Below are 14944 nucleotides of genomic sequence, written 5' to 3'. Positions count from 1 at the left end.
ACACCACTGCAGTAAAAGACAGCTCTATGAGGACAAAGGAGATGTTCTGAGCATCCTGTATATTCAATTACTTTTTCAGAAGTCCCAGTTCGAGTAATTTATTCCAGTATTTATTCATTTAAAAGGGGTCTTATATAATGTGATTTTTTGTGCCATTCATTGCAGGCTTGAATCAGCCTCAGCCTCAACTGTAATCATCAGATCATTTCATCTATAGCTGCTTTATACAGAAAGTGAGCCAAGCCCCACTGTGGCTCAATCTGGTACTGCAAAACACACACACACACACGCAAATCCCTGCATTGTAAGATCAGTCTGATCATAATAAATGATTGAAAACATATTACTCTGTGTAAATAATCATTTACTTTGAGCAAACAATTAGACAGTAGTGTTTTTTACCATTAATATTAAACTGGCTGCGTAGGTCGATAGTATCACAGGCCTTGAATATTACAATATTATCTCTGCCAAGGAGGTTATGTTTTACGTAGCATTTGTGTGCGTGTCGTTCTCTCTGTCTGTAAACATGATAGCTTAAAACATTTTGAGTGAATTCTGATAAAACTTTGTAGGAGCGGAAAGTGGGGAAACTATGATTCTTACAAGTGTGGTGTGTATTGTCAACATATAGAAAGTACTCTATAAAATTTTAAAACATCATGTATAATTTGACCTCTGACCTCTCCTTCATGGTCAACAAGGACAACATTAGTGTCTGTCCTCAAATGTGCGCTTTTGGAAGAATGGTTAAAAATTCCCATAAACACTCCTAAACCTTGTGGAAAGCCTTCCCAGAAAAGTTGAAGCTATATTAGCTACAAAGGGTGAGCTGACATCATATTAAACCCTGTGGATTAATGATGGGCTGTCACTCAAGTTCCTATTTGTGTGAAGGCAGACGAGTGAATACTTTTGGCAGTATATTGTCCAATCCCTGCTACATCTAGGGATGTATGCATTGAATGTGATGAAGACACCAAAGCAGCTTAAAAACCATTAAATGTGCTTTGTTGTGGGTATGTGGACACTTTGATTACAGGCTTACAAAAAGTTGCTTCACAAGGACAGGTTATTGCTGAGTGGACAGTGCAATTTAGATTAGCGTGTTGACTCCTGATCTCTGCTGAACCGGACCTCTAATCTTACCGAGACTTGCATAATCCGGCGTGACACTAATAAAAACAATGGAGGCAAAGAGCCAGCTCACCCAGCTACTTACAGACCCTGCACGAAGATGAATTTAAATGTGTTACTTCAGGTTTCACTTAGAATGTTTGGTTTGCCCGAACATTCTAAAAAAACTTGCAAATTTGGAGATGCAATAAATCTATGTGGAGACAAATTAATGTAAGAAAATAAACTGGAAAGAGGGGGGAAAAGGAAGAAGAAGAAAAACAATAGCGACACAGAAAGATGACAGACAAGAGACTGGACTGTAAAGTCTGCTCTCACCACCTCCTCTTCATTCAGAAGCAGCATCTGACAGTCAGCAACCACACAGTACTTTGGGTTCCACACACTTCGCTCTTCATAGGAATGACCACGTGCCATCCGGTGTCTCAGCGGACACCGCGTATCTGAAGAGGGAAAGAAGAGACACAGCACAGCGACAAAGAAAGATATCAATTATAAAGGCGCAGAAGAGGCATTGTGTATTTAGTATTTGTGCGCTTGATAATAGAGTAGAATAAGATATTATAATTATATTCTTTAAAAAGTGATGAATTAAGCTGAAAAGAGGAGGATTCAGATTTAATGGGCCCCACATCTGGGAGAAGAACTTGTCCAAATAACTGTTTTGCTGAGCAAACGTCCAAACTCTCCTTAATCACAAATGCCACCGGAGAGGTAATGACTACCGCACGCTCTCCACTTCTTTTTTTTTCACTTCAATCATTCTGTGGATGTCAGGTGAAGAAAGAACCCATTAAAAAAGAAACTGACACACGCGTAAATTGGATTCTCTAGCATCAGACATAAATCTCAGAAAGGCACTGCATATGTAATTCATCAAGCCCCACACACTGTATTACCGTTACACTACGTCAATCAACACTGAGCACACTGAAAGACTTTTATTCCACTTCACTTGAGTGATTAAAATGTAAAAAAAAAACCCAAAACACTTAAGCTTCTCAGCTGTACTCCCTGCACACTGCATGGCTAAAATCCACCACAACATTTCACTGATAGTAACAATCACCTGCTGTGTTGTGTGAATGTCAGCCAGAGGCAAGTGAATGCAGCATATGGGTCAGGGTGTGCTACTCCGATGTTACTGTACATTCCCACGCTTTCACCAAACCAGGTAGCTACATGCAGGGGTGCTGTGTAATAAATGTTGTTGCATCACTCAACACACTGTGTCCTCTTCCTTTAGAGCAGGGTTGGGCAATTCCAGGCCTCGAGTGCCGGTGTCCTGCAGGTTTTAGATATCACTCTGGGTCAACACACCTGAATCAAATGATTAGTTCATTACCAGGCCTGTGGAGAACTGCAAGACATGTTGAGGAGGTAATTTAGCCATTTGAATCAGCTGTGTTGGATCAAGGACACATCTAAAACATGCAGGACACCGGCCCTTGAGGCCTGGAGTTGCCCACCCCTGCTTTAGAGGATTCACGCAAAACAATCTCTCTCGTGTTGAGAGAGAGTGTAGCTCTGTACATTTTAGAATTCATCCTGCTTCTTCTAGCAGCAGTCAAGTCATCAATAAACACTGGTGACCCAGTTCCACGGGCAGCCATACATGTCCATAACAAAACATTCCCTTCTTCATGTTTAATGCTCTTTTAGTTCTCAACACTTTTCTCTTCCCATCATTCTGGTGTCACTTAATCTTGAATGGGTTTTATTAATCATTTCAATCATATCAATTCATTTGTACAACAATTTAATTTTTTTTTTCCAGACCTGGACAGGCTCTTTTAGTGGTATCTCCCAGCAAAGCCTAATCTGGCCTTCCTGTTCTTGAGTGTAACCAGTGGTTTGCACCTAGTTGTAAACCCTCTGCATTTTCATTCATGAACAAACTGATCTCCTCTCGCGTTAGTTAGACGGGTTTTTCTTGACCAAGAAAAGAATCTTGATCATGTAGTTGTCTTGCCAGTGTATTCCTTTCTTTTTAAGAACATACTAGGTTGTTGATTTAGCCACATCTTTTTGCTATTTTTCAGGTTTATTTGCAACCTTTCAGCCTAATGAAAGCCTACTTTACTCGCATCAACAGATCTTTAAACTTTTATTGATAGTTTGAGTGAACAGCTACGGGAAATAAGTTCAAAAACTTGTTTTATCTGCTTAATCTCCTCACGAGGCTATTAAACTGCTTGTTAGTCAATCGTCTAAGGACTTTTTAGCCTCCAAAAATGGGGAACTATGTATAAAAATGTCTCTAATTCCCAAACAGTGAATGCAATATTTTTATTAAACCTGCTGGTCTTCTTACCCTTCCTAATAAAAGTGCATAATCATAGCTACAGTGGTGGCAGTAGTACTGATATATTTTCGTTAGTTTTAGTTTGTTTTCTCTAGAAAAAACAGCTCACTTGTGAGCTGTTGACTATAGGCTGAGCTTTTCTGACAGTAAAACTGCTGTTTTTGCTGTTGCTAGTCTCTGTTAGCTGTCGTTAGTCTCTGTTAGCTGTTGTTAGCCTCTGTTAGCTGTTGTTAGTCTCTGTTAGCTGTTGTTAGCCTCTGTTAGCTGTTGCTAGTCTCTGTTAGCTGTTGTTAGCCTCTGTTAGCTGCTGTTAGCCTCTGTTAGTTGCTTTTTGCTGTGAAACTGTCCTGGAAGTGGACGTAACTTTGTTGAACTTAGTGAATAATCGCGGGACAGGAGGGTCACATGTCTAATCTACTGACAATAAGTATTTCTAACAATAAGGAATAAATAAACATGTATGCATGTTTTTGTGTGTTAGAGCCCTGATTTCAGTTCAGGAGATGAGGCTTGAGGTGAAGAAGAATTTATTAAAATGCTGGTGGCTCGTCTCTTTTCTTCTTGTTTTTGCTTCTTTGGTGAAGGGGACCCCATCTCTGAAGATACAACGTAGGTATCATGATTCATATAATTATAGAAATGTCTGCAGAAACTAATTAAAATATCCCTCCATGGCAGTCAAATTCGAGTTCTCGTCTCCTCCACCTTCATGTTTCAGTGGCCCTACAGCACCTTTAAAATTTACTGTGGTGGTGTACAGAGGCAATAATAAAGTCATACAAATACTTATGGACCTAACTATATAACATGCAGTATCTATAAAGGCAAAATTGATTTAAAAAGTAATTACAAAGACACCTAAGTCTCAGTTTACTTAAAAGAAAAAGCCAGAGGTCTGTCTTGTTTCTTTTACACAAAAAAATGTGTTATTATGGAGGTTATCATTGTTGCTCTTTGAAATGTAAAACTGAGAGAGTGCTGAGTCACGAGAATATTCAATGCACTGCGATGCAATGACAAGTTTTTAGCATTTCATTTTTTAATAATCTCAGTTGCAATATTGTGTAATTAGAGCTTGTGTACACTGCCTACTGGTTTATGGTTGTGTCTCTCATATCCCAGATAGCCTCATAAGTATGCAATTAGAGAGTAAGTCCCGAGTGCACAAACAAATTAATGCGCAAACATACACAGAGATACACTTTCAGCATATGGCAACTGTGTGATCAGCTTACAGTCAGTGGACAGGCCAGGTCAAAGATAGTTTTCCATTAGCCAGAGCTTCTTAAGAGACAGGTTTCTAATCCCGGTGCTGATTAAATTATGAAATTTGAAATCAGCTGCATAAGCTTTAGCGTTATGATACAGAGACAGATAGAACGGCAGAGAAGATCAAAGTGAAGGAAGTCTTCTGAGTGATAGGACATTGCTAAGTCTGTCTACCTTCATTTCCTTCAACTGAGCAACGAGGGTAAGACAGAGCTCGTGTGAAGCGGAAGTGCTCCAAGTGTTTAAGACTAACAGTTTAAATCCCCTAAACACTGCTTTTCAGTATGTAACCCAACAGAAAATAAGGACAGAAATAAAAGGCCCACACATCCTTTTCAAAGCTATAAAAGTGCACCACATTTCTAAAAAAGATCTTCAAGACAACCTACTGACTTTGTGTATACAGACAGATCCAAGGCCAACTCACTGATATAAATATAAATTTAATTTTTTTTTTATGGCCCGCCTGATTTTTTCCAGGCTTATGACAGGTACATATTCTGCTGTCAGTCAGTACAGCACTGCTTCCTCAGGTGAAAGCCTCAGCTGACATGCACATACTGCATTTTCCTCAGAGGAGTATACTGTAGAACATAAGCACAAGTGCAAAACGAGGTGCATCCACAATCAATATATATTTTGTAAAAAATAAAAGAACAGTAATTAACTGTCTCTTCAGTGTGTCTGTCATCCAACAAATTGACTCCTTTCCCTCCTGAAGTGCAGCGGGCGACCGGAGTCCTTGCTCTGCTCTGTGACCTCAGGGAACTCTGTGTAGTGGCACATTAGCCTGTTCTTCACCTGCTGGGGTTAGAGTGACCCTCTCACTTGCAGAAAAAGGCTTCTGTCACCACCAGCAGCAGTTCGTAACAGTGAAAGTAAAAATCTGTCCAACAGTGGGACAAGAGACAGTGGATGGGAAACACCAACTGGGTAGTATTTTTAAAAATTCATGCTTCGGAAACACAAAACACAGCCCAAATAAAAATAAATGATACACACACAAAAAACTCTATAGGCATAGGATGTCTACTGCATGAGGACATAATTATATAAGAACCATACAATATGAACCAAATAAATTGTTTTTTTGATAGACTGGCAAGGCATTGCCCCAAATGAGTCAGGTTACTCAAGAAAAATGGTAGCATATGTTCTGGTCCAATGAGTGTGAATCTAACATGTGTCAAAGCCAAAACTGTCAGTGGCTCCATAGTGTAGAGGTTTACCCAGTCACCTGTTAAACTCAGCGCTCCCCGGTTCAGTCCCAGAAGGGCACAAAAATTCCTTTGGGGTTGTTTCAGGAAGGGCATCTGGTGTAAAAATCTGCCAACTCAAACATGTGGCTGTAACTGCTGTGGTGATCCCTTTTGGAAAAAGGCAGCAGCCGAAAGTAGCTCAGTCACAAACCGAACAGATGGCCGCACCTCAGAAGTACCAGCTCGTTAACACAGACTGACACAATACAGGAAAACAGACGATTTTAAGATAAAAAGTAAACCGGGACTTTTTTCCCTCTTTTTCCTGAGTGTAAAGTGAATCCCGTGAATCCATTTTCCACAAGATGATCTCAGATTCTCTGTGTTGTCATTTTGAATCCTAACACCAGCAGAGATATGGAGCCTTGTGCGGCGTGCGGAGGCTTTATGTGAGCTGCTCAACTAAAAAGAGGCAAAAAATTGTCTCTGCACCAAACCTCAAAGTGATGGAGCTGTAATGACGAGTTTCATTATAGTAGAGGAAAAAGCTGAGTCTGGCAGGCCGTTCAGAGATGGGGAAATGCAGATTCGGTGTTTGTGGGTTTTTATGTCCAGCCAGGTTCTAGAGAGGGCCAGGCTGCATGGTAGAGGTGGGTGGATTGATCCAAATTATCCATATTATCGAGACCAATGCTGGTATTTGTATCAGAGTAATACAAGCAGGATAGGACCTTTTTTGTTGACTATAACATCTATTTTTATAGTTTCTAGTACCTTTAAACAACAGAAGTTGAGCCAAAGTGCTTTAGAGACAGGCACATTTACATTCCAGTGGTTCAACAAGCCCAGTTTCAAGATACATAAGAAAGCTGATAAATGTGTAAACTATCCCCTACATAAGCTGACTTTATAGGTTAAAAGTATTAGCAATACCGGCCCTGTATGTACTTGGTATTAGATCTAATCAAAAATTTGCAGTATGGGACAACACTACTGCATGGTGCTGGTTACTAAATGCCTCACACTACCTACCTGTATCTGACATATCGGGTTTTTGGGAGCTGGCTTTCACATGTGCTACAGCAGCTTGTTTATTTTTGGTGACTTGTCGAGGGCCATGTGAACCAAACTGTATATGAGAAGATTATTTGCAACACGCAATAATAACTGTGAACATTTGACTTTTTCTATCAAATGAACCCCCCCTGTGACCCTCAGTGTGATCATCCTTTCTCAGTGTTACTTTAATGAAATTAATTTCAACACAGTTGCGGCTCTGAAAGAAAACAATTTGTTTGTCACCTGGTGAATGCCACAAGAATGAATGTCTGCAGGCAACAGTGAAGCACTTCCTGGCAGATTTGGAACCGTATTTCTCCAAAAGGAGTTGGAGACGTGGTTTGGTTCTGAGAATGATTACTTTAGATTGTTACCCATCACAACACAACCAGGAAGGGATCCAATTTATTCAAAAAATCATTCTGCTGCATGCTAACAATCCCAAACTAATAAGCACAAGCATCCCTGTAACAGATGGTATGGTCCACACAAAACACTGATAACAACATCACTGAATCATTCTGGGAATACATGAAGAGACTGAAGGAACTGTGACAATGCACAACACAGATACAACCTGGCAGAAGGATCTTATCTTTTTGTGGGAAAACAGATAATTGTTTTTTTTCTTCAAAAGCCATATTAACCAGAAGTTATAGTACAAGCTCCCACACATACACTGTTATATGTAAAAGAAAACTAGCAAAGTCTAAGTATCAGCAACCAATACATTACTTGCTGATAATTAACCATTAACCACATACTTATCAAACTTTACTAGTATCAGGAAAAAAGAAAAATCATCATTCAACACATAAACAGGGCTTATGGCATACCCTAGGGCAGTGGTTCCCAAACATTTTTTGCTAGGCCCCCCTTTGCTTTACAAGAAAAATGTTCGCCCCCCCGCTTGCACGCACGCATGCACGCACACGCACGCACACATCTTCCAACCACACACACCCATATTTAGCTCCATTGTGGTTTATTTCACACCTCAAACATTTAGTAAGCAATTAAGCAAATACAAGTAATCTGCAATAAATTACAGGTAGTAAGAAAATGAACTAGTAACTCTGCAAAATGGGTTTAAAAACATAAACAGCTGTGGGATACTGGTTGTCCGTATTTGAACCGGGGGAACAAATCGTGGCAGGATGAGCCTGATGTTATTTGTATCCCGCTGTAACTTTACTGTATACAGAGCTAACATCTCCAAAATGTCAGGAGTAGTTAGACATTACAACAAGTTTTTGTGAACTAAAAATCAAGAATGTGGGATACTGTTTGTCCGTGATTTGAAGAGCCCTGCACTGCTCCCGACGAAGGGAAAACCAATTCTGCTGAGGAGACCTACCTTGGCACTTGTGCAGGTGAAACCAAAGGGAAGATATGCTTCACCATATTTTCTAGTCTTTGGCTTAGAATAAAGTTGGTTTGGAAACATATTCAGCTATGCTTCATCTCCTGCTTTGCGTTTCTGTGGCCACCCTGTGCTAGCAGTGTCCAAGCGTTTTGTTCCCCGCCACCCTTTTCATACTGCGCCCCCCACCCCCGGCAATGGCTCTGCGCCCTCCCTAGGGGGCGGGCCCCACACTTTGGGAAGGTCTGCCCTAGGGAAAGTTAGCAAGTTAGGCTAATTTTGCTAGGTTCTTTTGAGTATAAATAACATACTATAGAATTTGATAATTTGCATGCATAAATAACTTTGTGTACACTATGTAATAATAGGCAAAGTTAGAAGAGTGAGTACTGCTATCTCCTGGTAAAAAATCTGGGTAGTGGAGAATATATGGATTTACATATGGAGTTTTAGTCAAGCAGCACTCAAAGAAACAGCCACCCAACACGAAAACAATATTTAATCAGAGAAGGAAAAACAAATACAGCAGACTAGATCCTGTGCCACAGGGCAACTTCAAGCTGGTGTTTCAGCATTATTATGACTAGAGCCCTAGTACCGTCTCCAAATTGAAGGCCAAGTCAGAGACAGACCTTGAAGTGGGCGTCCTACAGCACCACAGGAAGACTATTTCCTCACCCTGTCAGCACTTGTAGGCAGTCTTTTACAGATTTCTACAGACACATCTCAGTTGGAAATCAAGGAACTAGAGTCTGTAGGATGAGTGTAGAGGGATCTAATTCAAGGTGTCTCAAGTTCAGCATAAATCTCTGCAGTCTGACATGCTGCTGTTGTTGGTGGCTGGTCCACTGTGTTATATCAAATGTGATGTCAACACAGGAGATTTCAGAGCACTTCGTTGCTCACAAGTTTTATGGAGATGCTGACTTCCTTTTTCAACAGGACGTAGCATCTCCCCACAGTGCCAAAAGCTTTGCCAAATGATTTACAGATCATTCTATTACCCTGCTCGACAGGCCAGCCAACTCGCCTGACTGGAACCCCAATGAGAAACAGTGAGATATTGTCACGAGGAAGATGGGAAACACCTGACCCAAAAAACAGACAAGCTGGAGGCCACTGTCAAAGCAGCCTGGGCTTTAATAACACCTCAGCAGTGACACGATCCAATCACTTCGATTTATATTAAATGACATAAGAACAAGTACAGAATTTGTAAATGAACATATGTTTCAAAAGTTGGACATTTCTGTATTGTATTAGTGTTTTAATTGATTGTTAGAACTATTAATAACTTGAGATACTGGATTTCATATTCTCATCAGCTATACATCATAACTATTGAAAATAAAACATGAAAGTTTGAAATGTTTCACTTTACATGCAGTGAATCCAGATTATATGAACTTTGTTTTTTAATCAAATTTTTGAAGATAAACAAACTTTTCTCACAGTTTTACTTTTTTTTGAGACGCGTTTGTAGATACAAAAATTTAACCATCCATTTTATGTTATTTACACTTTGCACCTCACATCATTTACATAACATTTCCATCAATATAAAATACCTACGACATTACAGTGAACCATTAGGTCTAAATAGGTCACTTGATTACACACACAGCATTCCCCATGTGCTGTGTCCGTCCTGAAGCCACAAAGTGCTTTTCTGAATGAGAAGTGGCACATTCACACTGGTTCTTTGTGAAGTGTTACCTTCCATTGTGCCACAGTTATGTAATAAAGCATGTTTTTCAAATGAACAGGAGCATCAAGAGACAGTAGATCACATATTCATTGGGCTTGTGTGCATTGATATTTGTATGTCCATGAAAGTCCAGTGTCACAGATGAGTGTGTTTCACTCTGGGTGTAAAAGATAAGGAGTGCTCCAGTCGGATAGCAGATATATGCTTAAATTTAACCCAGATGACACATGTTTGGCCACATTGGATTTGCATATATTTATGGCCATGCTGTGTTGCTCCCTCATGTATTTTACATATTACTGGCTGACTGAGTAGATCAATAATGGCAGAAGATTAGCATTTATTACCCCTGCATCAATAGCGGCGCTTAGCAATCCGATAAAAACTGCTCGTTGCTACAGAGGCCTTCCGCCATGGTGTATTGGCAAAAAGAATATAAAATGGTTTTAAATCAATAATTTCAGTTTGAAATGTTCTTCTGTGAACAGCGTAGTGAGTGATGGCCGAAACTGAGAGATTGGAAGCAAAAACAGGTGTTTAGGCTGAGTGGTGGAAATGTCATGCCAAATCTAATCTGGCGGAACTTTACAGCGAGGTCTTAAATTTAACTTCCTTTTTTGTGGATGTTCTCCGTTTTGTTTGAGGTTACTATTGAATTGCCATGAGAGAACAGTCACTGCACCTACAACTCCTACATGTTATGGATTTTTAACCTGCCAGCTCATCCGAATAAAACTCTTACAAGAGTCTTACAAGGTTTGGACAATATCCAGTTCCAGATGTATAAATAAGACCCAACTTTTAGCTTGCTTCATTTGTTTATGTTTCCCAGTGTTGCTATAGTGTATCAAGACCCACATATCTTCTTTATATGATCGCGTCTTTAGACTGCTCAAAATTTCATCCTAATCCCTAATGGCAGTCAGGGCGCTGTTGCCTATGTTGTAGAGGTCTGTGCGTGCCTCCATGGATTTGCTTCCCCAGACTATCAAACTCACCACCACCTGGTCATGCTGAACGATGTCACAGGCAGCATAGTGTTCTCCATGGCTTCTCCAGAAACATCTGTCACATGTGCTCAGGGGGAATCTGTGAAGAGCAAAGGGTGCCAGTGGTGGAGCCTGCCAATTCTGGAATTCAATGACCAACACCAATTGCACTTTACAATGCTGAAGAGTGGCACTAGTGGATGCCAGGCCCTCGGGCCACCTGTTTGTTTGGTAAGAGATATTCACACCAGTTTCCTGCTTGTTACACCCCACTTAAAAACTAAGTTTTATTAGAAACCGTAATAAAACTCCTTAATTTAACCATTTTGCCTCTGTCTCCTTTTTTCTGACCCGGACACTTTTTGTTACTTCCCCTCATCGCCTGGACCCCTTTTAGGGGAACGTAACACTGCTGGAGGTCATTTTGGTCCTCCAGAATCAGATATCGGCCTTCCTGATCGGTAAAGGACCTTCTATAGCTGTGTCCTGCTCTCCTAGAGTATCTTCTTCTCCTGGAATTTCCTCCTCCTCCTACTTTTGAGACTGTGCTAGGACACACAGCAAACATTCTGGTAATGGCACACATTAATGTTCCAATCTTAGCAGGAAAAAAGTCAGTGGTCTCTACCTGTAAAACCATTACTGTTTAGGGGTTGTCTTATTGTTGCTCCTCTACTGTACCTTTTATTAGTTTAATTAACGCCAAAGCAGCTGAAACTGATTTATAACCCCCTCTGCTACTTAACTGACCAGATCAATATCCCAGAAGTTTAACTGACTTGATGCTATACCCTGATTAAACAGTGTTCCTTTAATTTTTTTTTTGAGCAGTACAATATAGAGGGAATAAAGGCATTCTGGTAAGATTGTATCTTTGCTCAAACTGATAAAACAAACTCAGGTGAAACTAGTGACATTAGTTGGGCTGTGTTGCATTCAGACCTTGCTTTTGCATGTCCTGACTAATTAGAATGTGGTATAGTTTCAGATACCAAAAACTGGGAGTGCAGCCTTGATTTATGTAACAAATTCTGCATATCCCACTACACACAAAGCTGGCAGAATGTTTAAAGTTTCAAAGATGGAAACTGACTTGGGAATGGGATATTACAAGGTAATACGCATTCATCATAAACCACTGAAGAAGCACTTAAGAAGAGATGCATCCTTTTGAGTAGTAAGCAATAAATCCTGCCTGTCTACATGCTGCTGGCTACACAAGTACCTTTGCCCTAATGCAGCAGTAAGAGAGATTTAGAGCTGCTGGATTGGCTCCACTTGTGATCGAAAGCTTCATCTTCTTTTCTGCTCATACAAAGCTACATAGCAAAGGCCACAAGTTAAGGCCACATGCAGAGACGGTGATTGAACCTCCTCTCAGAGCTTTTCAGAAATGCCATGCAAGCATATAAATGTCACGGGCCTGCCTGTGACTTAAAGCTGTGCACTGCCACCAATCACAACTTAAAAAGAAGTGACAGACATGATGAAAGCACACAAATAAATAACTTTTTAGTCTTATTCCCACATGGTTTGGAGAACTTTACAGGCGTCATTTGTAGCTCTGTCACGATACTCTTGACAACTCCTCATTTTTGCTGTCAACAGACTCAAAGATGAAGCCATACTAAAGGCACTTAAGCAATATGAAGCTACTACTGGCATAAGGCTAGAATTGCTGTGTAAACCACATGGTGTTGGTGCAAAGCTCACGAAAAGAAGTGAAGTATGTGCAGCTCTTTTTTTCCACATGGTATACATTAGGCTTGAGCAATTTTGTGACTATGGGGCATCAGTTAAAATGTAATGTACAGTTCTGACAAGTGAGAAAACGATCACAAATCTTCTACGTGTGACAGTGTTCAAGCTTCTTTGAAGAACGGTCACTACGCTTGGCAAAAACAGACAGATACAACCCTGGTAACTGAAAGCAGCCTTTAGAAAATCAGTACAATATGATCATTAAAAAGAATGGACATGGTCAGCAACAATAGTTATGTAAGCTGTGATGTTTAAACAATGCTCAGTTGGTAGTTAAGTGTGCCAAGAAGTCTCCCTCACACCATTGCACCACCTTAACCAGCTTGAACCACTAATACAAGGCATTCAAATGTAAATGGCAACACAGTTACTGTTGCATTCCTATAACCCTGAAGCAGTCTGGCCATTTTGCTTTGACCTCTAGCATCAAAAAGATATTTTAACCTGGAGAACTGCCACTAATTAGATATTTTCTCTTTTTTTTTGGACCTTTTTCTGTAAATCGTGGTAAAGAGCAGTTGAAGAGGTGTGACAACATGACTGGTGAGTGCACAAAACAATATAGCAGCCAGCACTGTTGCTTCTAGATGCTTTGTAGATTCAAACTCTTCATCACAAATCTTCATATGGGAGTGTAGAAGAAGGGTTGCTCTTTTTTAAACTGGCTAGTTTGCCATGATAACACGTTTTCTACACATAACCCGAAGCTTCGGTTTGAAAGATAAAGCATCGCAATCACACAAAAACCTTTCCATGACAGTATCGTTGAAGCATGAATGTCAATGAAAGAGTTGATGCAGTTAAAAAAGTAGTGGAAGTCTGGAGGTCTGTATTTTTTTTTAATACTTTCAGAATTTCAAAAAATGAAGAGCAGATGGATTAATATTACGAAATATTTGTATTTATTAATTAATTTAACCTTGATTTGTTAAAAAAAAAAATCTTCATTATGGGCTTACATCAGAACTAAATTCTCTTCTTGAGTGTCATGCTTTTCACTGGTACAGTTTAATGTTTTGGAGCTCTGGTGTGCAACCATGACATTATTATGATTGCATAATTATGTGCTTCAAAATAATGACATCAACTCATGAATTTACCAGAATAGCAATATTCCGTGGTTGCACTTTGTAGCTGTTTTTGCTGTAATATATTTTTACAGATACATCTCAACTCTCCAATTCTCCTCCAGGTGGCACTGGATCAGTCCATTTTGTGCAGAAGGGAGCTGTTGCAAGCCTCCTTCTCTTTAAGCACACAGAAAGTTTTGTTCAATTCAATTCAATCAATTCAGTATGATTTATATAGCACAAAATCACAGCAACAGTTGCCTCAAGGCACTATGTATTCTAAGGTAAAGACCCTACAATAATACAGAGATAACAGAGAAAACCCCAACAATTACATGAGCCCCTTTGAGCGAGCACTCTGGATACAGTGGGAAGGAAAAACTCTCTTTTAACAGGAGGAAACCTTCAGCAGAACCAGGCTCAAGGAGGGGCGGCCATCTGCCGCAACCATTGTACTAGCCATCGTCTCTGGCTGGTGTTTTAGCTTTTGTTGAGCTAGCTCACACAAAGAAAGTCTAGTTATTTTAAATTTGGGTCATAGTAAACCCCTCTGGTCTAGCAGTTGCTCATTTTCCTACAGCAAGGTGCTTTTATTGTTTGTTTGTCTTAGACTTTCAGAGGTTAAATGAAGAAAAAATTGAAAAACAAATGATAAATAGAGACAAGTATATTCATATTTTTGAGCACATGGCACTTAAGTGAAGTGGTTGTGCATGTGTTTTCTAAAATTATTTAAAGTATGTAACCACTGTTAATCAGTCTCTTATCAAGAGACGGATAAAACTGTGGACCTTTTCTCTATGATCTGATTTATGTGCATGGAGAGCAGAAAAGACCTGAAAGTCTCACAAGTTGTTATTGCTGATGGTTTGGATGGTTGTTTGTTTATTGGAAGGAGGAAGGTGAGCTGGTACCTCCTGCTGTGTCTGCTGGCACATCTGTTTCAATTCAGGATGACCGTCCTGTTAGTACGCTCACAATTTGTCTTTCATTGCTCCTTGGGAAAAATGAGCAGTCATTTTTGCCATTCTAGCAGGCTTTTATTGAAAAAGCAATGTTTGAAAAAGTAATGTGGCCCAACTTG

The 14944-nt window shown here is 39.9% G+C and overlaps 1 protein-coding gene across 3 annotated transcripts in view; it reads right to left on the bottom strand.

Annotated features, from left to right (window-relative positions):
• Positions 1-14944, bottom strand: part of dab2ipb (DAB2 interacting protein b) — a 177912-nt gene that overhangs the window by 156904 nt on the left and 6064 nt on the right. For all 3 annotated transcript variants that reach the window (XM_084935637.1, XM_084935638.1, XM_084935639.1), the window contains exon 2: positions 1456-1580. In XM_084935637.1, coding sequence (XP_084791763.1) covers positions 1456-1580 — 125 coding nt within the window. The remainder of the gene's footprint in view (positions 1-1455; positions 1581-14944) is intronic.

Source organism: Perissodus microlepis, chromosome 7 (genome assembly GCF_051167445.1).
Source record: "Perissodus microlepis isolate ML-2025 ecotype Zambia chromosome 7, ASM5116744v1, whole genome shotgun sequence".
In the NCBI taxonomy this organism is placed as follows: domain Eukaryota; kingdom Metazoa; phylum Chordata; class Actinopteri; order Cichliformes; family Cichlidae; genus Perissodus; species Perissodus microlepis.
The sequence above is the reverse complement of the archived record's forward strand: the minus strand, read 5'-3'. Positions and strand labels throughout refer to the sequence as shown.